Source organism: Panthera leo, chromosome D4 (genome assembly GCF_018350215.1).
Source record: "Panthera leo isolate Ple1 chromosome D4, P.leo_Ple1_pat1.1, whole genome shotgun sequence".
Lineage (NCBI taxonomy): Eukaryota > Metazoa > Chordata > Mammalia > Carnivora > Felidae > Panthera > Panthera leo.
Genome location: NC_056691.1, coordinates 74,567,527 through 74,594,568, shown reverse-complemented (window position 1 = coordinate 74,594,568; position 27,042 = coordinate 74,567,527). Strand labels below are relative to the sequence as shown.

Below are 27,042 nucleotides of genomic sequence, written 5' to 3'. Positions count from 1 at the left end.
TTGGAATTAGGAGTAAATATGTAGTGAATCATCCATGTGACATCATAGTGGAGTAACAACCAGGAGCATCATAATATTGCCCAACAGAAAAGTGGGTGGAGGCAAAGGTGGAGGCTGCTCAGATCTGAGCTGGTGCATCTGGATTCATCCTAGCAGCCTCTGTTTGGCAGTCTGGTGCCTACAGCTCTCCCACTAATGAAAGTTCTACCAGTGACCTAGACTATCACGTGGACATGGATAGGAATGCAAAGCAGTGTTGTGTTAAGAGCTTGATATCTGGAGTCAGACAAGTGTGGGTATGGATCTTGGCTCTACATCTCACTGGGAACCTTAGCTTTTCATCTATAAAATGGGAATAATAATATCTACCTCATGAAAGTATTAGAGAAGCCAATCAGATCTCATCCATAAATTGCTTGTGGTGGCTACTGGCATATAGTAATCATTAAATAACTGGTAGTAGCCAAAATGCATAATGAAGGTAGGATTGTAAAAATAGACTTTCTCCTCACCCCATATGTTTCCTATCATTGAAGTCACTAATCAATGCATTGTCTCTATGAGTCCCAGAGTTAGCTTAACATTGAGGATGAAAAGCTTTGAGATCATCAGGCAAACATTTTGCTTGCACAGAAGAGGAAAAGTAAGACCCAGTGAAGTGTCATATCCAAGGTCATTTGGAGCCAAACCCAGAACCCCGATGTCCTCATCTTTCATCCAATGTTTTATCCACCCCAGAACATGAACCCATCTCAGTTCTGTAAACTCTAGAGCCTAGATAGTAACTACAGCTGGATAATCAGACAGATCAGAAAAAAAGGTAAAAGAGAAAGGGTGGGACAACATAGGCACCCAGCTAGAGACACCAGAGCATCCGTGGGACGAGAGAACACAAGTGTGTGAACACAGCCCCAAATCCCAACACCATCCCACTAGGAGTTTGGTTTAGGATGCCTCAGTCATGCCCTTCCTTCTATCTGTCACAGAGAAATTTAGACAATAGAAGCAAGTGCCCCAAACAGACAAGCATTCTGGACCTTTCAAGGAAGACTAATAATTATAGCTTTGTCAACAATAAGTTAACCTTGGCTGGAATTACTTCGCAAGTGACCACAACTCACCTATTGCCTCTGTAGTGCAGAAGCAGCCATAGACTGTACAAATGAGCAGAGAGCTGTGGGGCCATAAAACTTTATTTACAGAATGAGGTGCTAGGCTGGATTTGACCCACAGACCAGAGTTTGGGACCCTGTTACGGAAACAGCACAGGCTTTGGCATCAGAACATGTAATGCATGCTCTCATGGAGCCTTGCCAAAAAAAAAAAAAAAAACAAAAACAAAACAAAACAAAAAAAAAAAAAAAACAGGCACACTGACTCAGTGTCATTTTTCCTTCTCTGCTCCCACCATCCCACCACCACATCTACCCGGATCCTCTAAGGAAGACCAGAACTTCTCATTTCTTGAGAGAGAGAAGTCATCTGTAACAGGAACATACTTCAATGATGAGGATAGTATTGATTAGGCAATGGGACCTCAACCATTCTGGATCTTGGTTTCTGCACCTGTAGAGCACTGCCCATCATGGGTTTGCCAAGCACAGGGGGCTCTAACTGCTGGTTTTGTCCCTATGATGTTTTTCACCAGTCCAGAGTGAAATAGGAAGAAGGACAAGGTAGCCCCTTTTTCTCATAGCCAACTATTTTTAATGTAAGGGGCACTATTTTCTCTAAGAGTACATCCTTCCCTAAAGCATTAAAATGTCCTTTCTTATACAATGTGAAGCTGATATGGATGCAATTTGAGTTATTTTGTTTTGTTTTAGTGGGCACAATAGACAAAATCAAAAACTGTCTACTCTACATTGGTCACTGAATTTTCATTTGGGGGTAATATTCTTTGGTCCATGAAACACAAAATTGTGGGAGCCATGAAATAGGTCATTATCAAATCCCTTCTTATCTTGGCCATCACTGTGTCGAATATACACTAATCCAAAACCACCCTCAGCTGACAATTCCATATTTCTGCAACCAGATTTTAGAAATGATAATAATAATCCCCACCAGGGCTATGAAACTTTTGTTAAAGATCTTCCCATGCCTCTCCTGGATTGATTTAGCTTCACTCCTGTGAGCAAACCACACGGGGGTTAGTATTTCTATATTGCAGGTGAGAATCTGAGGTCCAAGCCATCAAGGTGACTCACTTAAGGTCATCCAAGGAGCTGATGGCAGAGCAGGGATCAGAATCCAGGACTCTTCTGTGTTCCCTGTATGATGTGCTTTGGCCATGAAATGTTAGTGACCAGCTATGTGTAGTCCCTGGCTGTCTCCTACTTATAATGCACATCTACATTTCTCTTCACTTGGCAAACTGTAGACACAGTAGTAGGGTGAGGTGGAAAGCATATTACTTGGGCTCCAGAACTGATTTTCATCCCAGCAGTCTGTGTATCTCTGGGCATCTGTGTGCTAAAATGTGTGTATCTCTGTGTATCTATGTGCTAAAATGAAATGAACGGGTCGTTCCAGCTTTGACACTTCATGATGCTTTGATTCAGTATATAAATATAGAAGAAAAAAAAAGTCTAACGATAATCTTGAGGAAATCTGTAGCCACAACCTCCTTTCCCCAATAAGCCCCTCTTAAACAGATACAAGCAGCACTTTTCTCCTTTCGAAAAGCCATTGCAAGACATCCAGCAGGGGGGAGCCATCTCCCAGAAACCCCTAGAAGGAAGCTCCAGAGGTAGCATGTGGTTTGTCACTGGGGCGGACAACGGCAGAAGCTAGACACTTTCCAGAATGCCCTCTGCCGGCTAATGCAAATCATACATCATGAGGAGGAAACCAGCAGCAGCCCAGAGCCTAGGAAGCAGGGGTAAGGTACCTTAACACACAGTGACACTTAGCTGCAGATTAACCACAGGAAATCAAGCCTCTGTAATGAAGGGATTTCTGAGTCCCAACACAAGCTTCCCATTCCAGTCAGGAGATTGGTCACTAGCAGAGTTCCAGCTCACAATGATTCCACTGTGCTTAGGACACAGTGGACCATTCTGGGGGTTCAGCAGGAAGCCCCACTTCCGTGGGCCAGGAAGAGCACAGGGAGGAGAACCTTGCCCCCACATCCTTCTCCTCTCACCTAGAAAATAGTTAATAAGAAGCCACACACAGAGCCACCAAGAGGGTGACATGGGACAGCAAACATGACCCTTGTCTGTCCCCTGGCTGGGCCTATGTCCTTTGGACACAGAGTCCACTCTGTTCTTTCATCCCCAAATAAAATTACTCTGTCCCATCTCACTAGGGTGAGGAACCAAGGTAGGGCTCTGGGGAGAGCCCTGGGCTTCTGGGCTTTTTCTCCTCATTTCTTGTTCCAATTTTCTGCTCCTGCCATGTTTTGAATCTCACACATGCTCATGTAATGTGGCATATTTGCCCAAATCACAACACAGGCACCTTTGCCGTGAGTTCCAACAGCACCCCACCTCTGTGGATAACTATGTTTGCCACACCATTTAGGGTACAGAGAGAAGTTGGTGGGGCAGTGTTTTCCATCACAGAGATGATGCACATTGAGTACTAGGTCCCTCTGTTCTTGTAAGACCTCTGCCACTCCAGCCACTGGGAATTTCTCAAGGGACAGCTTCCCGCCCTGGGGTTCAGCCCTCCACCACCTGTGTACTAACCTTCTTTCCTTCTTTTTTTTCCTCCTGTTTTCACTTCCACCCTCCCCTTTTCTCCTCACAAACTCTGCCTTTATTTTATAGAATGTTTTTGGATACCTTGGTATCAGCCACAGGCTTTCCCAATATCCCAACATATAAGTGACAGTTCTTTCCACACCAGAGAAATTCTGTAGACAACTTTTCAACCAGTTTTTCTTTTATTCCCACACTACATACATAGGAGGCTCTGGCAGAGTGAAAACAGTGGACACTGATGGGGCACCCACCTTGTGCCAAGCACAGGGCTGAGTGTTTCACCACTCACCAGGCGGTCCTCACAACATGCCCCAAGGATGTTACTATGCCTGTTTTATAGGGATGGAATCTGGAGCACAGAGCGGTTTACTCACTTGCCTAAGATTGCACAGCTAGTGAGGAGTGGGGCAAGACCTCAAAATCCAGGCTGCCTCACCTTGCACTTTCCTTACCCAGGATTACATTGCCAGATGCTTAGTAGAACATCACTGTGCTTCCTTCCGGTGCCCCTACCGGTTCTCTAAGGTTGGGCTCCCTTCCAACACTTCCAACAAGGAAAAGGTGCTTCCTTGGCACCTGTTCCCACAGCTGTTTGTTTTCTTGTTATGGAGCTCTGGAGTGGTGGGGGACATACAGAGCCCATGACAGGGAATCTACAAGCCATATTGAACCCCTAGCTTTGTGGCTGAAATGATGTGAGACCCAGAGGATTCCTTCCCTCCCCACACCCTCCAGTTAGAAGTTGGCCTCTCCTGTGAGTGTCATGGGCCCCTCATATCCAGAGGTTCCTAGGGGCCCTGAGGAAGGGGAAACAGTGGATATACCACATGTGGGTCTTGACAGCCCCTTTAGTGCCTTCCCCACCCTCATCTGAATACCTTCTCCTTAATCCTGTCCCCAGCTGGAGATGGGCAAAGACAGAGAACAGGGTTGGGCTTTGGAATACCCACATTCCAGTCCGGGGACTTGAAGCAACACACTTTCCCTCTTGGGAGCTGGAGTTTCCTGTTGTCGAAAATATCAGGAGTGAGGGGAGAGAGCCAGATGACCTGACCCTGGCATGGATTTTACTCTGAGGGTGACATTCCTGGAATTAGACAAATTGACTATTTACCATTCTAACAACTTACAATTTTACATGGCTTGGCAGACTACCCTCCTCCCCATTCCCTCTGCTAAAAAGAAAGTGTGGCATTAAAAAAAAAATGAAGTTTGGCTCTTTAATTGTACCTAGTGAACCCACCCACAGAAACAATAAAAACCTCCCATTTGGGGGCAATGAAACCAAATCACGGAGGCTGGCTACTCACCGATCCCCAGCTGTCCCTGATGTCATAAGGCTCTCTGTGATCCAGGTGGTCACAGCCACACCAGGACACCACACTGGCAGCAAAAGAGGCAGGTAGAGAAGCAGCACCGTCCCCCATCACCCAGAACGCCTGAAAACAGCAGAGACCTTACTTCCATCAGATAGATTGAACTGGTTCTCAATTGCCCAATTCAGCAGTTGTGGTGTACCTTTTTGTTTGGTTTTGTTTTAACTTTTCACAGCAAGATGGGGCACTTCTGCTCAGGGAGCAGATTGCTTTTCAGATAGCCATAGTCCTCAAAGATCCTATTTGCTCCTCCATTTACTTTAAACACACTCAAAACCCACTCTTACACTGTCTTTTTCTCAAGGCAGAGACAACAGGGATCGGGAATCTGTCTACAAGAAATAAACTAGAAAATGGGCCACTCAGAATAAAGTGGAATAGGATCCTGCAGAGGCAATCCAGAGTGCTAAAGCAACTTATATGTAATCTCTACCTCTTCCCACCAAGAAAAGGGAGTGGGGGGAGAGAGGAGATCCAGGGGAGGTGAGGAGAGGGGTAGATACAAGAGGAGAGAAGAGGGGAAAATATTCACATCACTAAGAAACATATTAAAATTTATACTTGAATTTAGTGCATACAAATTACAAGGCTCTAAATCTAGAGGAAATCCTCATCTTTCCAATACTTCAGAGAAGGAGAAAAGGAAAGAAAAAGAAGTAAAGGAAGGAAAGAGGGATAGAGGGAAGTAAGGAAGGAGAGAGGGAAAGCAGGACTTGGATGATATAGCCCATCCAAGCTCTCTGGATGCCACCTGTGCTGGCTTGAATTTCTACAAGTCCAGCAGCGCAAGCCCTCGACCAGGGAACGGGAGCCAACCATCACCTAGCATCCCTTGGGCAGTGAATGACAAGCTCATGGCTATGCATTATCTCGTCTGACTTTCCAGCAATTCTTAAAGGGAGATTGTAATTATTCTCACTTTGAGGAGAATTCAAGGAAGCTGAACGACTTTGCAAAGCCACACAACTTAGTAAAGTAGTCGAGGTAGAATTTGAACCCAAGCCTGTTTGGGTTCCTAAGTGTGCTAACTTCCTAACTTCCTAACTTTCTAACTTCCTAAGTATGCTGTCATACTTCTGCATCTAGAATAGCTAGGAGGTGTTTTTAAAGTTATTTGAAATGTTAGCAGAGTTCACCATGTGACTTCAGATTCACCTTGCCTTTAAAAATATTTTTTATAATGTTTATTTTTAAGAGAGACAGACAGGCATGAGCAGAGGAGGGACAGAGAGCAAAGGAGCTACAGAATCTGAAGCAGGATCCACACTCTGAGCTGTCAGCATGTAGCTTTACACAGGGCTCAAACCCATGGACCGCGGGATCATGACCTGAGCCAAAGTCGGAGGCTCAACTGATTGAGCCACCCAGGCACCTCTCACCTTGCCTTTTAAAATCTAGACGTTAAAGATGCTTCTTAAATACACCTCAATAACATCAATTCCACCTGCATTTAAATTAAGTGAATTCCAAGAAGCCCACCCAGATAGTCAGATAGGTTTAGCTTAAATACTGCCACAGGATTGGGGCGCCTGGGTGGCTCAGTCGGTTAAGTGGCCAACTTCGGCTCAGGTCATGATCTCGCGGTCGGTGAGTTCGAGCCCCGTGTCCAGCTCTGTGCGGACAGCTCAGAGCCTGGAGCCTGTTTCAGATTCTGTGTCTCCCTCTCTCTGACCCTCCCCGTTCATGCTCTGTCTCTCTCTGTCTCAAAAATAAATAAACGTTAAAAAAAAAATTAAAAAAAAATACTGCCACAGGATTAAAAAGACACCAAAATTCCAAAAAACTGTCAAGAAATTCAAATGGATTTCAGCATGATCTCAATTTGTGTCTACTGGTCACTCTTTATGGGCTTAACACAGAGCGTGCCATGCCAGGATGAGTATTCTCCAAATGATGTTGTAAATCCAGAGTTATCTAGTTGTCCTCTGTTTAAGAAATAAGCCATCTTGGACCTTTTCCACTACTAGTTGGCTTTGTGGCATTAGGGAAATGGTCAAGTTAAAGCCAGTTGAAATGACCCATAGGTTAAGGATCCACTTCAATTCCAAATTGTACTGATAATGGAGAGACTCTCCCCTAGATGTCACTGTTGGGACTCCCCTGGATATTCTGCCAGATGGAGGGACTACCAGGACATGGTAGATGCAGTCATTAAGATAATGCCTCTCCTTCTTGGAAGACTTAAAATATTTTCAACAGATGGAAGGAGCATTCTACACGCTTTTCTGGAAGTGTCAGATGGTCTCAAACATTTATGCACATAGTTGAGAAACTTCAATCCACCATCTAATGCCATGAGCTTTGCTTTAATGAGCATTTCATCAGCCAGCTCACTCTGCTAAGTGGCATTGCTAAGCTGTCTACTACAACCAGGAAAAGGGGAGTAGGGGAGGAAGGGACTACCATTTCCTGAATGTCCCTCTAAGCCACATGCTGCACTGGCCACTTGACCCTCATTGCATCTTTGCAACAGCCATTGGGGTTGATTATTATCATCCGATTTTACAGATGCAGTAACTGAGGGTCAGTAAGGAAGGTGACAGTTAAAAGCCTTGACCAGAGTCCAGATGCTCTTTTTGAGATGCACTGTGTTTGTCTCATCCTAATATCAAACTGGAAGGTGCCTGGCACTCTGACCACATACCATCTGGCTGGAATGGTTGGCATGGTTTCTTTTGCCACCTTGGGCTTTGTTACATCTTGATGGAAGCCTCCTCAAGACTTTTGACTTATGGCTTGGCAGGTTTCAGCACATGGGCCTGAAGGCACCTGTTGGCATTCCTCTGCAAGAGGGAGCTCATCAGTGCTCTTTTCCCAGTACCTCCAGCTTTTTCCTCAGTTTTAGTCCAGTGTGTATGGTGGCTGCAAACCCACTTCTTCCTACATTTAACCCTCACTCTTCCATGGAAAGACATATAAACAGAGGACATAGCCCTAGACTAGGAGTAAGGAGACTTGTGCTCTGGACTCAGCTCTGCCACTAATCTATGGTGACATCTTGGGCCAGACCCTCAGTTCCTCTGGGTTCAATGACCCCAGTCATAGAACTAGGGTCTTGGTCAAGTTGGCATCAAATGGCCCTTTCAAGTCTGACATTTTGAGATCTCAAGGGGAGGGGGGGTGGGCCAGTCTTTAGGCTGCCATTATTCTGATCTCTAGAACATGATCCTTTCAACCACCTTAAGCAACATCTCTGTCTCCCTAGCTCTGTCTTCTGTGAAACTAGCCTAGAGGGTTTCATTGGCACTTACTTCTCTCCAGGCTTCCAAACAATGTCCAGAAAAGTTCCATGATCCTGGAGGAGGCCAAGCTTGGGCTTATAAATCTTGCCCATCTAAAGGCCTTGGTCTTCAGAAAAATTTACAGAGTGCTTAAGTTGTTTGAAAGAGGGAATGCTCCACAGAAAGAGTAAGATGCTCAGGCTCTGGTTCTGCCTCTGTAATTAACTCATGGAGTGACCTAGGACAAGTGTGCCATGGGAGTGACATTGGGGAACACATGTATTATATGATTACCAAGCCTGGACCAAGTGACCTCTCAAGGAACTTGTATTTTTACAAACCATGAAAATCCTTACAGATCCTGGCTGTATATAACTTAAGATTGTACCCAGACCTGAAATGTTCTGTTCTACCACTGCAGGTGTTTGGAAATCTAAATGTGTGAACATAGCTGCCTATATGGTGTAGAGCAACATGCCCACAAAGACAGACAGCCAAAACTGGGACTGAATTTCTCCCTGCTGCAGCAAGCCTGGCCATGCATAGCAGTCTACACAGTTTGCAAGGATAAACTAGAAGGGCCCTTCTAGATCATCAAACCCATACTGCTCTTCACTTAGCTAAGGACAGTAGAGCCCAAAGAGAGGAAATTCCAAGATTCTAACTCCCAGGTCATCAACTCAGCCATGACTTACAGACAATTCTCATTTCTCCGACCCGAGTAGTCAGTTCTTCTCACGAAACCCCTCCAGACATCACATTCATCTAGGAAATAAATGAAACAGTGGTATGTTCTCCCAGCATTCAAAATTCCAGGGATATCACAGGGTTCCCACTACAGGTAACACCACCTGTTTGTAAGTCACTCCTTCTTGTCTTCATAATCAAAACAGAAAGTCATATCATGGACTCATAAGGTGACACATGGCTGGTGACCCATGAAATGTCCATCTGGCTCTTGACAAGACACTCATGACCCTCAAATCAGCCCAACATGTCTTTGAATAGCATTAACTGGTCACATATTTGAGCTGCCAGCCCTGTGATTTACAATGTGATGTGTGTGTCTTTAGAGAAGGTCTTCCCATAGCCTTATCTGAGAAATAGGGACAAGGACAGTGTTTGTTGTTAGCCAAGTGCATCATCTCTTCAAACTTCCACGTGGAGCCTTAGTGTTTGGGCCCCCACAGAGCAGGCTGCACTGCCTTCCTGCTGACAGCCTATCAGATGTAAAAGGCCAACAGCTGCCTTCCTCTGGGCTCCTCTCCACATTCAAAATCCCCTTCCACCAACAGCTTCCCCAGTGTCCTGTTCCCAGTCCCCTTATTCAGGTGGCTCCAGCAATGCCAATCTTGAAGAGGGTTGCCTATGTTTTTCCTTTTGTTGGAAGCCATGTAAAAGATTCGTAAAGAAAAACTAAAATACACCTTGCCTTTTGACTTCAGGAAATGCAAATGCTTCAGAATGAGGTGTGTGTGTTTTTTTTTTCCATCCTTGGGTTTCTCAGAATTACAGCTGAGGTCAACCAACCAAACACACAAAGACTGAAGGGGAAAGGAAAAACAGAACGTGCATGTGTGAGAGGCCAGCCCAGACTTGTACTTCTCCAGCCACTTGTTTACAGAAGTTTCCCTGATAGATGCCACCGCAAGTGACATGATGTGAGGGGGCCTCTGACCAATGAGCAGAGCCTGTTTTTGTAATTCTGATTCTCATGATGTGTGTTGGCCTCAGCCCAAGCCCAGGGCATGAGTCTTTTAATGAGTCTCTATCCTCCCATTTAATCTAAGCTCACCTGGAGAACTATGGGAGAATGAGGTTGGTATTCCAGCCCCAAGGGGAAAGCAAGCCAAGCATCCCCATTCACCTCACTCATGCCAGAAGTCACCTGATACCCATGGAGGGAAGTAAGAGGGACAGACTAGATGACTCAATTCAACAAACATTTACAGAGCATCTTTGGGGTGAGCAGTGGGGATATATAAGTAGCTGTCTCTGCCCTGAGGGTTCACAGTCTAATGGAGGAGGCAAATAGGCAAACAGGGAAGGTCAGAGATGACTTCCAGGCTATGCATTAAATAAGGAGTAAAACTCCAGTGAAGGGAGATTCCAGGTGATGAGGCAAATTAACCAGTATGGTCATCAACGATCTACCTGGGTGTTAGAGTCAGACAGCCTAGGTTTGAATCTCACTCCACCACTGACTAGCTGTGCAAATGTGAACAAGTCATTAACCTTTTAAAGCCTTGGCTTCCTTGTATACGGGACAGAAATCATTGTAGTACCTTTCTCATGGGGTGGTGGTGAGAAGTAAGTGAAAGACAGAATGTAACACACTTAGCAGAGTACCTGGAAAATAGCCAGGATTCATTTTGTACTAGCTGTTATTTTGTCTACTACTGCTATTGGGATTGAGAGTCTGAGGGAAAGAGGGAAGGTGGGGTGTGAGACTGGAAAATGCAGTAGGGACAGAATGCTAGGAACCATGAACTAACCCTAACCCTAACCCTAACCCTAACCCTAACCCTAACTTTTTCTGACTTGATGTTCCACAAACTGGCCAGGAGGACCCTTAACACAACTCACAGTTCATTAGAAAATAAGCAGGCCTCACATTGTAATTTTGATTCTAACACTTCAAGAGTGTGGGCTGTGGTGGAAACAGGCAGGACCGAACACCAGGTAAGAGATGGGATCAAAAGAATGGCAGCTGGCCTACCAGTCCTCATCACCAAGGAGACCTTTGGCCCAGAGCATCTTTATGGGTTGAGGGCAGACAAGGATGAAAACTGTTCCCTGCTTTTCTGGGGGTTGTGGTGATGTGGCAGGGGTGAGGGTAGGGGGGAGTTGTTGTTGGCAGTGAGCTTGTTCAGACAGCAGAGGGAACTCTTCACTTAACTTTCAACTTTTCCAAGGCTCCATGGGGAAATGAGGAGGCCAGAAGGGATTTCCTCAAGCCTGGGGCAGAGAGGGAAACCTGGCAGATTGTGAGCCCAACAGATACCAATCAGAGATCCAGGGAGCAAACACATCAGGGTATGACTGCTTCAACTGAACTGGCCCATGGCTATCTAGTCTCTGATGGACAGAATGAATGGTCACTCCAGAGACACCATCAAAAAGAGGTCAGTGTCAGGTCTTAGATCTCCCAGATTTATAGATGGGAAACCAAGATCCAAAGACAAGAAGGAATTTACACAGAGTAAGTTGAATTCATGAGTCATTGCAGGAAATGTATAACTTGGTTCTTTGCATATAAAATAGTTTCTATAATAAGAAGCTGCTAAGCCAGCGTCACCAGTGAATATATTAAAAATATTTTTATTTCTTAAATACCAAGATGCCATAAACACTGTCATTTTCCCCTGCCAAGGAAACTCCAGATAGCAGGCTTCCTGCTTAGATCTCTTTAATCCTATATCCTCTTAAAATTGAGCACAAGAATGTGTTTATTGCCACTGTCCAGCAAATTATTTTGAGGAGGAAACCTGGTCTCTGGAATCAAACATGGGGATAAATCTCAACGTTATCACTAACCTCCTTGACCTTGTATCATTGACTATGTCTAGGCATCAGGATCAATCTTGCAGAGTTATTCTGAGAATTACATAAGCAGAAATATATAAAAGTACACAGACCAGTATCTGGTGCACTCTCAAAAGAAGGATAGCAGTAATTACTATCAGTCTTATCATTCTGACCATCCCTGCCTGGCTGAGTGATGTGGGACAATGTGCTTAATCTGTCTGGTCCCTAGGCTTTTTTCCATCTGTAAAAGGGACTTAATAATACCACTCTAATAGAGTTGCTGCAAAGATTAAGTGAATTGAAGTATGTAAACCGACAGGAATGGCACCTGGCACTTAGGGGAATTCAGGTCATATTAGTTTTCTTCCCCCAATTTCCAGTCTTTTGTAAATGTCCAAGTGGAAGCAACCAATTGAAAATAACCTTAAGGTACTTGGTGGCAAAAATGATAAATAAACAGGTTTCCTTTTAGACCTCCAAATGGAAACAGAATGCTAATTGTCTCTATCAAAGGGTCATGGAAAAAGATCTGGTGTCTCCAGTTCCCAAAGTAGAGTAAGACATTTAATGTGTGATCTCCTTATTTTTAGGAAATTGCTCAGAAGACATCTCATGTATACTGGAAAAGGCTCCATTCAAGAAGTCATGGGCCTACCTCCAAGGTCAGTAACTGAATCTAGGAACTCCATCCATATCAGGGCCACTTCCTGTGGCCTTTCTGAAACCTCTAACCCAGAGGTCACAAGTAGAAGCCCATGGCTAAATGTGACCTGCAGATATGGTCTATAGCCTGCATGCTATTTTTTATAATTTGATTTTAAAAGCCTTAGGGGGAGGGGAACCTGGGTGGCTCAGTCAGTTGAGCATCTGACTCTTGGCCTCCACTCAGGTCATGATCTCACTATTCATGAGGTCGAGCCCTGTATCGGGCTCTACGCACTGACAGTGCAGAGCCTACCTGTGATTCTCTCTCTCCCTCCCTATCTGCCCCTCCCCTGCGCTCTCTCTCTCTCTCTCTCAAATAAATAAATGCACATTTAAAAATATATATTTAAAAAAGGCCTTAGGGGTAAAGGGGAGAACTCACAAGACTCTTCCTTCCTCAGCCTCCTTCCCAATTTTGCATTACCAACCTGGCCTCTGAAGGCATTTGTGTCCCACCCCCATGCTCCCTCTCTATTCAGCCACATACAAGTTTTGGGCCAAGTGTACAGTACTTTTCCTCATGAAAGAGAAGCAGGCTTTTAGTCTTTGCCTCTGTCAAGTTATTCACAAGGGAACCACAAAATTGCCTTGTCCCCCGACTGACAGCTTAATGAACATGCTGGCACATAGCCTATTTGCATATTGCAGCATGCATCAGGTAAGAGGCCCCTTATAAAGGAAACAATACAAGGCACTTACACTGCGAAAGCTGAGATATGGAGAGGATGGCCAAGATTCTCTGAATAGCCATTCTGCCCATTTTAAAAATTCAATTTTGCAGCTAGATTAGTTCTCACTCTTCAGTTGAATCGCAATGAGGTCTAAAGGGAAGGCAATTAAAACGAATGCCAGCTTTCCAGTTCTGAAAGGCACCCTGACTAATCAGTGCTGATTTTCACTTGTTAGGACTCAGAGAGACTTGGCTTTCCACACGAAAATGTCTGCCACATCGTCTGCTTTTCTATAAATCCCAGCTGGGAAGAGCCCCTTATTGTACACTTGTGTGATCTATACAATTATGTTTGGCTGCCCTTTTAAAGAGAGGAATACATTAAAAAATTCAGACAATGAGTTGTTAAGGATACATCTTAATATGAAAATCAACAGACTGCAGTTCTGCTGGACACTTGATGCCTGAATTGGTTACTAATTGAAAAAAACTAAATATCATATCTCAGATACTTTATGCAATGTCTACCAAATAGTACTCCCTTATTGATGAAGCATTCATTGATTGATTGAATAAATCAACATGATGGTCCAGAACTTATGGGGGAATACAGTACAAGAGCTCACAGTCTCAAGAGGGAAAGATAGTAATAATAATAATAATATAATGTAATATAATATAATATATAATTAAGTGGAAAATGATTCTATAAGAGGTAGCAGTCCATTACCATGTATGTTCTGACCCTTCAGCTTTAAGCAGTAGAGAAAAAGGAAGAGGGGTGTCTTGCACCTGTCCCTTGAATGTTAAGCAGTGCCTAGGTTGAGTAAAATGGAAGATATTCCAGATGGTTGGAACAGCAGGCAATACTATAGAAAACACGAGTCTCAAATGGGAAACCTTGAATAAAAACTTCACATTTCCAATCCGCCCCTGAAATATGCCCAATAATTCTGTCTTCTTATCCTTCTCTTTCTAGTGTCAAAGCATATAAACAAATCCAAGTTGTCTTGGAACAAAGATGGCATTGTCCATGGAGTCAGCTATCAGGATGGGAATCTGGTAATCCAGTTCCCAGGTTGGTACTTCATCATTTGCCAACTGCAATTTCTCGTGAAATGCCCAGAACATTCTGTTGACCTAAAGTTGGAGCTTCTCATCAACAAAGATGTCAAAAAGCAGGCGCTGGTGACAGTGTGTGAATCTGGAGTGCAAAACAAAAACATATACCAAAATCTCTCTCAGTTCTTGCTGGAGCATCTGCAGGTCAATACCACCATATCAGTCAAAGTGGATAAATTCCAGTATGTGGATACAAACACCTTTCCTCTTGAGAATGTGTTGTCCATCTTCTTATATAGTAGTTTAGACTGAACCATTTCTCCTGGCCTTCAGGAAGAAAGCAACTCTCTACCATACAGTATTCATCCATCAAACACTTGGGCAAAAAGAAAACTCAAGACCAAGACTAAAACCACAAAGGGTATTAAATAACACGCTTCTCCTTCTTGTCTCTTGGGAAGATACAGCTCCAGGGTTTAAAAAAAAAAAAAAAAGAACAGTTTTGAATGAAGTATCTTTCAAATAGAAGGCAGGGAAGCAAGGCAGTGTGGTGGGAAAAGCCCCACATAGGTATTAGAAGGGATGGATTCATGCCCTGGCCCAATCACTAACTCACTGTATGACCTGGAGCTATTCCTTTCCCCTCCCTGGAACTCTGGATCCATGTCTGAGAAGTGAAGGGGCTGGATTTGACTCTATCCAAAATCTCTACCATCTCAGAAGACCAGGATCTCTCATCCCAGGCCTGTGAACTAAGATCCCAAGCAGTGTTCTAGAAGCCCTGTAACCAAAGGAAAGGCCCTCACACCAGTATAAATCCAATGATACTAGTAGTATCTGGCTACATGTCACCTCAGCACAGTCAGAATTTGGGGACAAGACTCAGGGTACCTTGCCAAATGATGTGAACAGTGGGATCTAAAATGTATAAAAGAAAGGACTGCCCAACTGACCATCCTGAATCTAAGAGGCCTCCTGGTATTTGGAAAACCACCTGACCAGCCTTGACTCCATTCAAGTTAAAATTGACAGTAAGTCAATAGCAGACACCTTTTGTTTCTTGTGGGGAAGGGCTGTGCATTCTGCAAATGCTCCATCAGTGTGCAGTGGTCATGGTGATGCAGCCATTTGGTCAGGCAATAGCGGCCGCCATTTCTCACATGATCTCTCTTAGGGAACCATTTCTGTGGAGGGTTATTAAGGCCCCAAAGTGTTGTTGATAAATGATTATGGCCCTGTAAATGGTGAGAAGGACTTCTGAACAATGGTAAACTCCTCTCCTGAGTTGGGTAACCATGAGATTTCTCTAGCTCCGTCAACCTACCTTTACATCCATCCATCATTTCCAAAGGAGCACCTTATCTGTTTGAAAGAAGGACCATTCAGCTTGAAGTATAAATCCTCAGAATTTATGCTTCAGAAGAAAAAAGGGACCCTTAACTGCCATGCAAAAGACTGGAGCAAAATTTGCATTTTTCTCAAAAAAAGAGGAGGGAAAAGAAAAATGTAGGAAGTCGGGTGCATCTGTCAGAGAAAGACTAGAAAAAAGTGTAAAAGAAGAAAGAAAAAAAAAAAGACCCAGTCATGTTGGTATGGATGAGAAGGAACTGGAAAAACAAAATAGCTAGGGAAAAAATTTAAGTCATTTGCTGAGCAGCATAGTATGTTAACCTCCTCTTCGGCCTCCTCTATGAAATATTCAGTAAAGTCTACATTTCTGATAACACTTTCTATGAGTAGATTCTTTGGGAGGAGCGGGCATTAGAAGTTTTGAATTGAGCAAGCCAAGTATGTTGCAAACACAGAGACAGGTTTCGAGGACCCAAAACTAGCAAGTAAGGGGGTATGTGGCATTTGAGTTATACTCTAACTCAGAAGGACAAATGAACCTTGTTTAAGCCAACTCATGCATTCTTGAAAAGGTATCTCCAATCTAAGCTTGTATAAACTAAGGAAATTTTCTACTGTCTCATACTCAAACTTCAGAAAGAATCCCATTCCTTCTCTGAGCAGAAACACCTGACTTTTGCACTTGAGTGATTCCTACTCTCAATCTCTGTCAAGCAATGCTCTGAAAGCCAACAGCTGAAGACACAGGACATTTAAAGCAGTTCTGTAGCAAGACAGAAAAAAAAAAGGTAATCATTAGCAACTCAACTGAAAATAATAGGGAGTGGATAACCTGGAAAGTTTAAAACTAGATTCTCTTACTCTTTGAGGGTTAACCAGCCCTTGGGAATGTGGTAGTATCTATGCAAATAAAATAAATAATTTCTCTAACTGGGAACCCAAGGTACCCGAAACATATGTCCCCTTGGGCAAAACCCAACTGGAGCTCACACACACACACACACACACACACACACACACAGTATACATGCGGAACTTGTATAGAAGGATGATGTGTGAGTTGATAAGAAACTATCAGTGTAGATGTGTTCCTACCCTTGAGAAATTTATAAGACTTTCTTTCTCCAAAAAGTTTGGTAACTTTTTCCTCACCCAGTCTGTCTATCACCCACTGATGCCTCCTCAACTTACCCCAGTTCCCTCTTAAATTCCCCAGTCACACAAAGGTTGGCTCAGAGGAGGGCACAGCATGCCCAGGAGGGTTGATAGGAACAATCTGTAGAGGGAGGAAATACTGAAGGAAATTGGGTAGAATTTACCAAACAAGGGAGCCTTCCAGAATCCCTGGAATACCACTGATTATTCTGGCATGGGGGGACAAAGCCCTTAAGTTAAGAGGATTGAGAAGTCAGTCCCTGTCGTCTCTGGAAAAAATCCTGAGAGATGAGCTAAGCCAAAGTTTGAATGCAAGCCCACTAGAGGGCAGAGACATCAAGTCCTCACATGTGGTTAGCAGCAGAGCTGGGATTTGAGCTAGCAGCTGAGCCCAGCCTCCTGACTCCCCTCTCCATTATTTCCCACCAGCCTTTATTGGCTTTGTCCTGTAGTCTTTCCGTAATTCCTCAGGTCATATCTTTCCAGCCCTCCACCATGGTGGTCCCCAGCATTCAGGGACTTCCTTTGTTCTTCTTTGCACCACTTGGATCCTCCAGGATCATCATTCAAAATGAGACACAGATAGTCTGTAGATTCATGGTCAAATCACAGAAAAAGGTCAGGGTCCCATATAGAAAAGTATAATCTCTCAGAAACTGAAGAAATAATTTAAAAATTAAAAGCTTACTGTTTTAATTTGAAGTTATGCATGTGTGTATATGTGTGTGTGTATAACATATGTATACATGTACATGTATGTGTATGTATGTGTATTATATATACACATGTTTGCGTTATATATGTGTGTGTTTTATATACACGTGTGTGTGTGTGTGTGTGTGTGCACGCCCACTTTGCTCTAGTAGTTGTTTTACAGGTCACCGGCTTAACCTGTTGTCAGGGGAGGAAGCTTGATTCTTGCTCTGGGCATTGCAAAATGTATATACACTCGTATTTATTTTTAATTATGAAAAGAACAGAAAATAATTTCTTCCAATGCCTCACTGCTTATTTAATAACTATTAATATTTTGCCATATTTGCTTCTGCTTCTTTTTAAAAAGAAAACACTGCAGATAGAGCAAAGTCTCATTCCTCCATCCATTTCCCTGTAGCCTCCCCCAAGAGAGCCACTGCCCAGAAGTTTGCACACCCCCTTCACTTACATAATTTTTTAGTTTTTTTCCCATAAGTATGTATAGTACAATTTTGTGTGACTTTAAAATTTTTAATAAATGATATCATACTTCATATTACATTATGTGACTTGAAATTTTTCATGTAATGTTAACTTTTTGATATTTATACAGATTGACACACGTAGATCTGGCTCACCTATTTAACTGCTTTATCCTATTTCATTGTTTGACTATGCCAGGTGGTCCATGTTTCTATGGATGAACATTTAGTTTGCCTCTTGATATTGCTACAATGAACATATCTCCCTGAACAGCTCCTTCTATTTTTCTTTTTTTTTTTAATTTTTTTTAACGTTTATTTATTTTTGAGACAGAGAGAGACAGAGCATGAACGGGGGAGGGTCAGAGAGAGGGAGACACAGAATCTGAAACAGGCTCCAGGCTCTGAGCTGTCAGCACAGAGCCCGACGCGGGGCTCGAACTCACGGACCGCGAAATCATGACCTGAGCCGAAGTCGGCCGCTTAACCGACTGAGCCACCCAGGCGCCCCTCCTTCTATTTTTCTATATAGCAAAAATACTCTTTGAAAATTATAAATAGTACCCTGACACTACTGAGTGAACCTTGACTGATGAGGTTAGACCCGTCTGTGGTCACAGCTCACGAGCTGGAGCTTTGGAATCTAAAAAGCTCTTTCCATCTTTCCTAGAACTTCTGTGCTCTGAACATCCATTCCACACACAACTCCTGAATGCCAGTGTGGTGTGCTCCTAGGACCCCATGCCAGGTGCTGGTTCGTGACCCAGCACGGTATGAGCCATGGCTCCACCAGGCTGCTACAGAATCAGCTCCAATTAACATGGGGTCACAAGGCACTCTGGAGCTTCCCTGGGTCCAGTTCTTTCTCTAGAGAGTAAATAAAAAACACCAGAAAGCATGAAGGATGAGCACAACCCCAGGAGGAAAATTCTCCCCCAAGACCAAATGTCCGTATTCCTTGTGGTCTATTCCAGACCTCTTTTCTCTTCACACTCCATGCTATCTCCCTGCATGGCTTAATCAACTCCCCCTGGTTTCAATGGCATCTTCTTGCCAATGACTGCATAATTGGTCTCAAAGCTTTGCTTTGCTCCTAAAATTCAACCCCACATATTCAGTAGCCACTGGGCTCTACCCATTAGTTATTTCTGAGACCTTACAATGGAAGATTGGCACTCCACATCTAGTGTAGTGGCTTTCAAGTGTGTTTACCATGACTCAGGAGAAGAAATGCTCTACTCTGCAAACAAAAATGTATACACACACACACACATCTCTAAGACCAAGAATACATTAAGCAATACTTACCCTAACTGCTCATGACTAAGAAAAAAAAATCTTGTTGTGACCACCTGAATAGATTTGATAATGCTGTCATGAGTCACAACCCACAGTCTGCAAATGCTGTTGTAGTGTGACTTTCCCTGCTCCACAAGTTGGAAGGTTCAAAATACACTTTGCTAATTCTATTGCAGCTTGGGTTCTAGAAGAGTTTAGTCCAAGATGGACAAGATTTTAGAAAGTTATCCGCTTTTCTAGCAAGCCCACTTCTGTGGAAGTGTTGGGTTTTCTGCAGGTGGCATTTGCAGAGGCTCCGGTGTTCAGATATGAGGTTGGTGGGTGCAGTGAGTCTGAGCGTAGGGACAGGAACATCCACTCTGCTGACATGTCTGTTGCAGATTAGCAGTGGTTCTAGATCTGGCAGCAGTAGCTGCTTCCTGATTATGGTGGTTTCCTGTTTGAAACAGTGGTGTTGTGGCTCTAGAGGGGCAGCTTCCTGATTGCAAGATTGTTGAAAAGACAGCAGCCAACCAAGCAGCCCTGTTCTGTGGGGCAGCATTAGAGGTTGCTCCTGAAAGCCCAACCTAGATTCTGTGTCTTCAGCCCTCTTGGCAAGTCTGTGATAAATGCCTTCCTGCTAAACAAGCTGGCATGACATCTGTTCTCTGTAAATGATCCCTGATGGATACAATCTCAACATGTAAAACTGACTTCAAAGTACTCACCCCAAACTTGTCACTATTCCTATGTCCTAAATCTCAAGGATGATCTGAGTCTTTCACAACCCTTCTTTCCTATTATTTATCCAATCAACATCTGTCTAGTTCATCAAGTTCTCTTGTCCTCACCAGCACCATCTCACCTGTGTCACCCTTGTCACCTCTTAACTCACATCCTGGCTCCTGTCTTACCTCTTACAAATCCCATTTCTAGATAGCACCGTCATTCTGGGGACTGAGTAGTAATGACCACCTATCAAGCTCTTCCATGTCCTGCACTTTTCACAACACACTCACTGAATCCTCAAAACAGCCCTGTGAGGCAGGTATTGTTATCCCCACATTGTGCACAGTGACATTGAGACTCTGAGACATTGAGTAGCACGGCCAACATCACACAGCCACTGGGTCATAGAGCTGGAATTCAAGTCCTGATGTGTGAACATCTCCCACTCCAACATTCAATTCTCCAACCACTGTGGACCCAGCAGCCTTCCTAAAATCTAAGCTCTCTAAACCAGCTCCCTCCACATCAAGATCTTTCTTTCCTCTCTCACTTCATGCCACCTCCCACCTTGTGCTTGATACTCAAATCACATTGAACTTCTCCCAGTTCCTCAAACCTTTCATGTTCAGTCTTGCCACCAGGTGTTTGGAAGTGTTCTTCCTTCTGCCTGGAATATTCACTTCACTCTCTCTCTGGCTAACTCTCATCATTGTTCTGATCTCCTTAGAGAAGACTTCTTGACTCTTCTGGCCTCACCTAATTCCCTGCTGTCTTCTTCCGTATTTGTCCTGTCCTTATGGGCATGATGCTATTTACCCTGGCTCTCTTTATGTACTTCCTCTCTGGCATCTAAACTCCTAGAAGGCAGGAATCCTGTCAATCTTATTCAGCACTGGGTCCTCACAGCCCAGCCCAACCCCTGGGACATAATAGCCGTTCAATAACTATTTCTTAAATGAATAATCAAAGAAAATCTCTAAAAACACAGACCATATTCTAGGGAAAAGATACCAAACAAGCCATCCAAAAGAGAAAAAAGGACTAAAAATTCTTTAAAAAGTATAGAAATGTGAATTGAAAGCCACCTTTTCTCCTAGAATGTTTCTCAGCACTCAAGAGAGTAAGAAAGCTATTAAAGAAAGGGGAAATGTCCAGACGCCAGAACCCATCTGTGCCATCTGAGAATTTGGAAGGCAAAAACAAAAACAAAACAAAACAACAAAAAACAAAACAAACAAACAAAAACCCTTCACTTGGATTATTGAACCCTCTCTATGAGCTAGGTGTAACATATTCGCTATATAATCCATTTCCCTTCCTGTCCCTATGAATTAGCTATATGCTATTGTAATCATTGTATAGGTGGGTATACCCACCCTAGAATTTAAATCAAATTTTGCTGCACCTTAGAATTAACTGAAAGACTTAAAAGAATTTTTTTAATGCTTATTTGTTTTTGAGAGAAAGAGAGAGCATGAGCAGGGTAGGGGAAGAGTAGGGGAACAGAGGATCCAAAGCAGGCTCTGAACTGACAGCAGAGAGTCCAATGCAGGGCTCGAACCCATAAACCATGAGATCATAACCTGAACCCAAATCTGAGACTTAACTGACCAAGCCACCCAGGCACCCTTCAACTAAAAGACTTTTTAATGCCTGATCCCCAGCCCACAGCCCAGACCAATAAAATTAGAATCTCTGGGGTTACTACCCAGGCATCAGGATTAATTTAAACTCCCAAACTTTAAGTTAAGTTTGAGAGTTAGTGGTTTAAATCCTCACTATCTGTGCTGTGCCCTGAACCCATGCCAGAGAGCTAAAAATACAGAATCTCACATCCACCCAGAACTACTAAATTTTGATGAAATCTATGAGATTGTCATTCAGGAACACTGAACAGTTTGAGGACTGCTGGTTCAGATGACTTTCCCTGGTAAGCATAGAAGAGTTCTCTGAATCCATTATGCTTCCCCGTTTCCCCCCAGACGACTTTGGGAAATGGATTCTCCCTCCCCTTCTGCCATTTATGCAAATATGAGGGTCTAGACACTACCAAAAGCAACATTAAGTCACAATGATGGTATTCAGTTGTAATTATCACTGAGTTTTAAAAAATTGCTTTTGGTCCAGATCTTTACCTTGGGCAGCTTGGGCAAGAGCTGGGACAAGATTGTAACCAATATGTTGAAAGCTTGGGATATAGTCCAATGTAGGGGATGTACTTGCCCTATGGTGGAGGAAAGAGAGAACCAAGTCTGGGGGTGGCACATGGGAATGAACGGTTTGGAAACCTGAGTTTGAATCCTAACTCAGACAGTGATTAACATGAGAATCTTTATGAGTCACAGACACTCTCTAAGTTTCCTCAACTGTAAAATAAGAAGCATGATCCTTTCCAAAGCTGTGGGAAGAACATACAAAAGCTTGGAAAGTGTACAAATGTGAGGTCTTTTATTACATTCAGTATCTGCAAAGGAGTTTCACTGTGGGAGAGGAGCAGGAAAAATCTCAAGGGCAAATATGAGGGCAATGATATTTCCTCAAACTCACTGAAGTCATCTCCATCTGCCTCTGGAAAAACCAGCCATTGGACCAACAAAGGTGTTCATGAGGCAAATCCCCAATGAATGCTTTCATACTATCGGGAAAACTCGCCCGGATAAGCCTATTGAATATTTGAGAGATGGAGTACTGGGGGTCACCTCCCTGTGTCTCCCTCATGGCAACACTATTCACATACTGGAGTGTTGGTGTTTGTGTGTCTTTTTTTTTCCACTTAGGATTGAGCATCTAGGAGCAAGAATTCACCCCAAGCCCCAGCATTTAGATCAGTGTCTAGCACAAAGTCAGCACTCAAGAAATGTGTAGATTCATTTTCAGTGAGATAGGGAATTACCAGCTGAGGGTATCAGCTCAACTAATCAAAAACATGCTGCATTGCAGTCTGATCCAGCTTCGCGAACAGAAAGCTCCAAGTGAAAACCAGCTGACATATCTCATCATTTTGTTCCCACTGCTGGGGGCCAAGGAAACATAACTGCCATTTGTTTCTGACTTTGCCTTCTGCTATCACAACTAGTTCCATTTTAACAGCTGGCCTGGTGCTCTCAGCACCAGGGGCCGAAGTAGTCAAGGGAAGAAAGGCCACCACCCATCATGGGATTGACACATCAAGATGAGGAAAAGTCAAGAAAATGCTTAAGGAAGCTTCATTCCTACTGCCAAAGTGACTTTCATGCACTCAAATATACAGCCCTCAACTGAATCTGACATTTTCATGCTTCTTTTTCATTAATTACAGTGTGTTTACTTAAATAGCTTTATATCACATAAGTGTATATCATCACTGACACTGACTGAGTGTCTGCTTGCCAGGTTCCAGGCATCATTATTGAAGCCCTTGATACTGTTGTCTATTTCATTCTTATGCTGTTTTATGAGATAAAGGTTGCCATTCCCATGTTACAGATGAAGAAACGGAGGCTCAGAGAAATGCATACATATGTCTAAGTAGCTCAGAAGCCAGGGTGTAAATGCTCACAGTCTGAATCCAGAATCACATCCCTAATGACATTGCACTACTCCCTCTGAAGCCACCTGATTTTGCATATGCTGATCCCTTTATCTACATGGTTCTTGCCCTCCTTTCTCTGCTTGGTTAACCTGACCTCATTCATAAAATCTCAACTCAGACCTTATTTATCAAGAACCATTCCCAGGCTAAGTTAGGCATCCAATTTCTTCCTTGACATCCCCACTTCTATCTGAATACTTACCATCCTGTACTACAATTATTTGGTTGCAAGAACAACATTTAAATATAGTTCTCTTTCTGCCAGTATCTACAAAATAAAGTACTTCTTGCTTCCAAACTGTTTTGGTTTGATCCTGCACCATTCACATCCTACTCTGGATTCTGGAAGGGACCTTGCTTTTTTGAAGCCAGTGACCCTACAACCCTGAGTCTTCATGCTGGCTGCTCCAGAAATGCTGGCTGCTTCTCCTCTTGGTCTCTGGCCCCTCTAAGTGGGAAATCATGAACTTGATGACACCAATCACTGTATGCCTACTTCCACATAGCTAAGAAACATCTCACTCCCCACAACCAGAATTACCTAGGCCTTTTCATGACTTAGAATCTTGGCCCAACTCTTCCTGGTCCCGGAGAGAGAAAGAAGTGTGACCACCCCCAACCCAAAGTGCCAACTCATTTCCTGCCCAGAATTAACCACTTCCCAAAATGAGTGACTGTATGAACATCAATTCCCTTCAGGGGAACCCCCCCCCTCCCACTAGGCTGTCACCTTACCTTATGACCCCAACCTGACAATCACCCAACAGCCTGACATTGGTACCCTCCCCAAAGTTTATGTGACTCATCCTTACCTACTATCACCTTGTTGTTCTGGGACAGTTCTTGACACATGGTAGGCATTTGATATACATATTTGTTGAATAGATGAATGATTGAATGAATACCATATTAGATGTCTGCATAGTACTTTAGAGCTTATAAAACTATTCTTTCAACTAACATGAGAGAATTAAGCCATGCACTCAGCTGGTAAGGGGCAGAGCTGGGATCCCCTGGCATTATAATTTCTTGTCCAGACTATACTATATTCTGAGGTCAGCAAACTATAGCCTCTGGGGTGTCTGCATGTTTTTGTGAATAAAGTTTTATTGGAACACAGCTGTCTCCTTTCATTTATTTACAGTCTATGGCTGGGCTGCTTTTGTGTTATGATGACTATAAGTTAAGTAATTGTGCCAGAATGAAGGACAGCCCCTATAACTTGCAAAGCCTAAAATTCTTACTATTTGGCCCTTTATAGAAAATATTTTTGGGGCACCTGGGTAGCTCAGTCAGTTAAGCGTCTGACTTCAGCTCAGGTCATGATCTCATGGTTTGTGAGTTTGAGCCCCAATATCGTGCTCTGTGCTGACAGCACAGAGCCTGGAGCCTGCGGCTTCTGTATCTCTCTCTCTACCCCTCCCCTGTCCACACTCTGTCTCTCTGTCTTTCTCAAGGGAGACTCTCTCTCCCTTTCTTTCTCTTTGTCTTTGTTTCTCAAAAAATAAACATTTAAAAATTTGTAAAGAAAAGGAAAATATTTGTGGACTCTACTATGTATTACTGATGGCTCCATATGTGTTCAGATATGCACACTTGTACACCATACATCAAAAATTTGCCCACAAAGAGTACCATTTGGCCACTGCCTTTACCTGAACTTCTCAATGTTGTCTATGAGAGGGGAATGTGAAGTGTTTTGGAATCATATAGAGACCATGTCTGTAAGTGCTGATTAAGAGGTTCTATGGACAAATGCATGGGCTTTGACCACAGTAGTATCAATCCTAACAATATGAAGAAGTGACAAACTAAAAGAAGGTCTTAGATTCAAGTCCACCCAAAGCAGTGACAAGGGATCACTTCCAATAAGAGAGGACAGAAGAACCATGAAAAACAGAATAATTTTAAAATCACAACTTGGACGCCTTAGCTTGAGGAAATTCCTACACACCATTGTAATGACCCAATTCAGTCTAGTTGTAGATAATACAGTAGCTGACTATGAAACAGGGTTCTTGTTGTAGTAATAATAGTAGTAACAGTAGCAGTAGCGATAGTATATAATCTTGATGAAAGTTGCCAGGAGCTTTCTAATCTCAGAAGCTTAAATTAAATTTTGAGGACAAAAAAAGTTTTTCTTTTTTTTTTTTTTAAAAAACACATTAATAGACCTCTTAGTTACACACAAAAAAAGTGAAGATCATATTTTACATAAAAGTGGTTTGAGATGTGAGGAGCTGAGCTTCCTTATAATCATGAAGACATTTTTAATGGAAATGTCCCCTTCTAAAATAGGGATTCAAAATGTACTGCTCCAGGACAACTTTTGGTTCTTAGATTTGTATAGTTTTCTTCCATCAGCTACCCAGGGGAGTTTGGAAGCAGAGGCAAGATGGTAACTTAAGGGTCTTCCATTTACATTAGTAAAGGGAACTTAAGTAACTATCTTTGAATTATGGAACCCCATATATGGCTATTTTCTAGACTAAATTATCTAGACTTCCAGAAATATACTGTCAGGCATGGGATCCTATGCAAACATGGGGCCAAACCCAACACCATGGATGGTAGAACATTGTAAGTGCCCAAAAGACAAGGTACCATTCTTGTTCTTTGAATCAGATGGTAGGTACTTATGAAGCAGGCTCCAGGCTCTGAGCTGTCCACACAGAGCCTGATGCAGGACTCAAACTCATGAACTGCAAGATCATGACCTGAGCCAAAGTTGGACATTCAACCCACTGAGCCACCCAGGTGCTCCTTAAGGCTCCTTTCAAATAAAGGACTAGCGAACAGAGCTTTCTGTTTGAGAAGACATGTGGTATTGGGAAAAATTGTGAAAGACTGAACTTTAAACAGAGTACTGACTAGCTCATGAATTCAGATTATTTTAAGCTTTCATTGTCTCTGAGATTTTTTACCACGCTGAAATTGTAGAAAATTGATAGTAATGCAAATAATTCTTGTCCATAAAGATGCAAATTGTGTCCCATGCATTGCAATTGATTATAATTCTGTGGAAACTGACCAGTTTTGCAAGTTTTTCATTTATTTGTAACTCCCTCCCTGACCCAGAAGCATCTATTAGCATCTCCAGAGAAACTTCTTTGATAAACATTGGTCTATAACTTTTCTGCAACTAACTCAACAATGCCAGATATAGATACATGATGATGATGATAGATAGATAGATAGATAGATAGCTGATATAATACACACACAGTAGTGAGTGCAGTACAGATTTACAGTATTCTAGTGGTTCAGCTACTTTTAAATATTTTTGTTGGAGAAATATGATTATTTTGGTATTTCAATCCAAATATTGAAATACGGAATGAAGGTAAATATTGCATTAAAAAGGAAGTGTTACTAGGCTCATTTTATTGACACAGAGAAATCGAGACTCAGAGATGAAAATCACCCAGCTAATAAATAAATGGAAAGACCAGGACTCCAACCCAGATATTCAGGAACAAATTAGTTTTTATTCTATTTCCTGAAAGTTT

The 27,042-nt window shown here is 42.9% G+C and overlaps 1 protein-coding gene and 1 long non-coding RNA gene across 3 annotated transcripts in view; one reads left to right on the top strand and one right to left on the bottom strand.

Annotated features, from left to right (window-relative positions):
* TNFSF8 (TNF superfamily member 8) overlaps positions 1–24,643 on the top strand; it is a 34,854-nt gene extending 10,211 nt beyond the window's left edge. The window contains exons 3-5 of one of the 2 annotated variants that reach the window (XM_042914111.1): positions 12,426–12,497; positions 14,190–14,291; positions 23,831–24,643. In XM_042914111.1, the coding sequence (XP_042770045.1) occupies positions 12,426–12,497; positions 14,190–14,291; positions 23,831–23,922 (266 nt within the window). In that variant the 3' untranslated portion in view covers positions 23,923–24,643. Of the gene's footprint in view, positions 1–12,425; positions 12,498–14,189; positions 14,692–23,830 lie in introns of those variants that run through there. The other variant, XM_042914110.1, reaches the window with a different exon arrangement.
* Positions 1,346–21,395, bottom strand: LOC122205596. Its single transcript, XR_006196157.1, has 3 exons — positions 19,264–21,395; positions 9,003–9,072; positions 1,346–5,149 (listed from the first exon to the last, which is right to left on the bottom strand). It is a non-coding gene; the product is annotated as an uncharacterized LOC122205596 (long non-coding RNA).
* Positions 24,644–27,042: the final 2,399 nt, after the last annotated feature.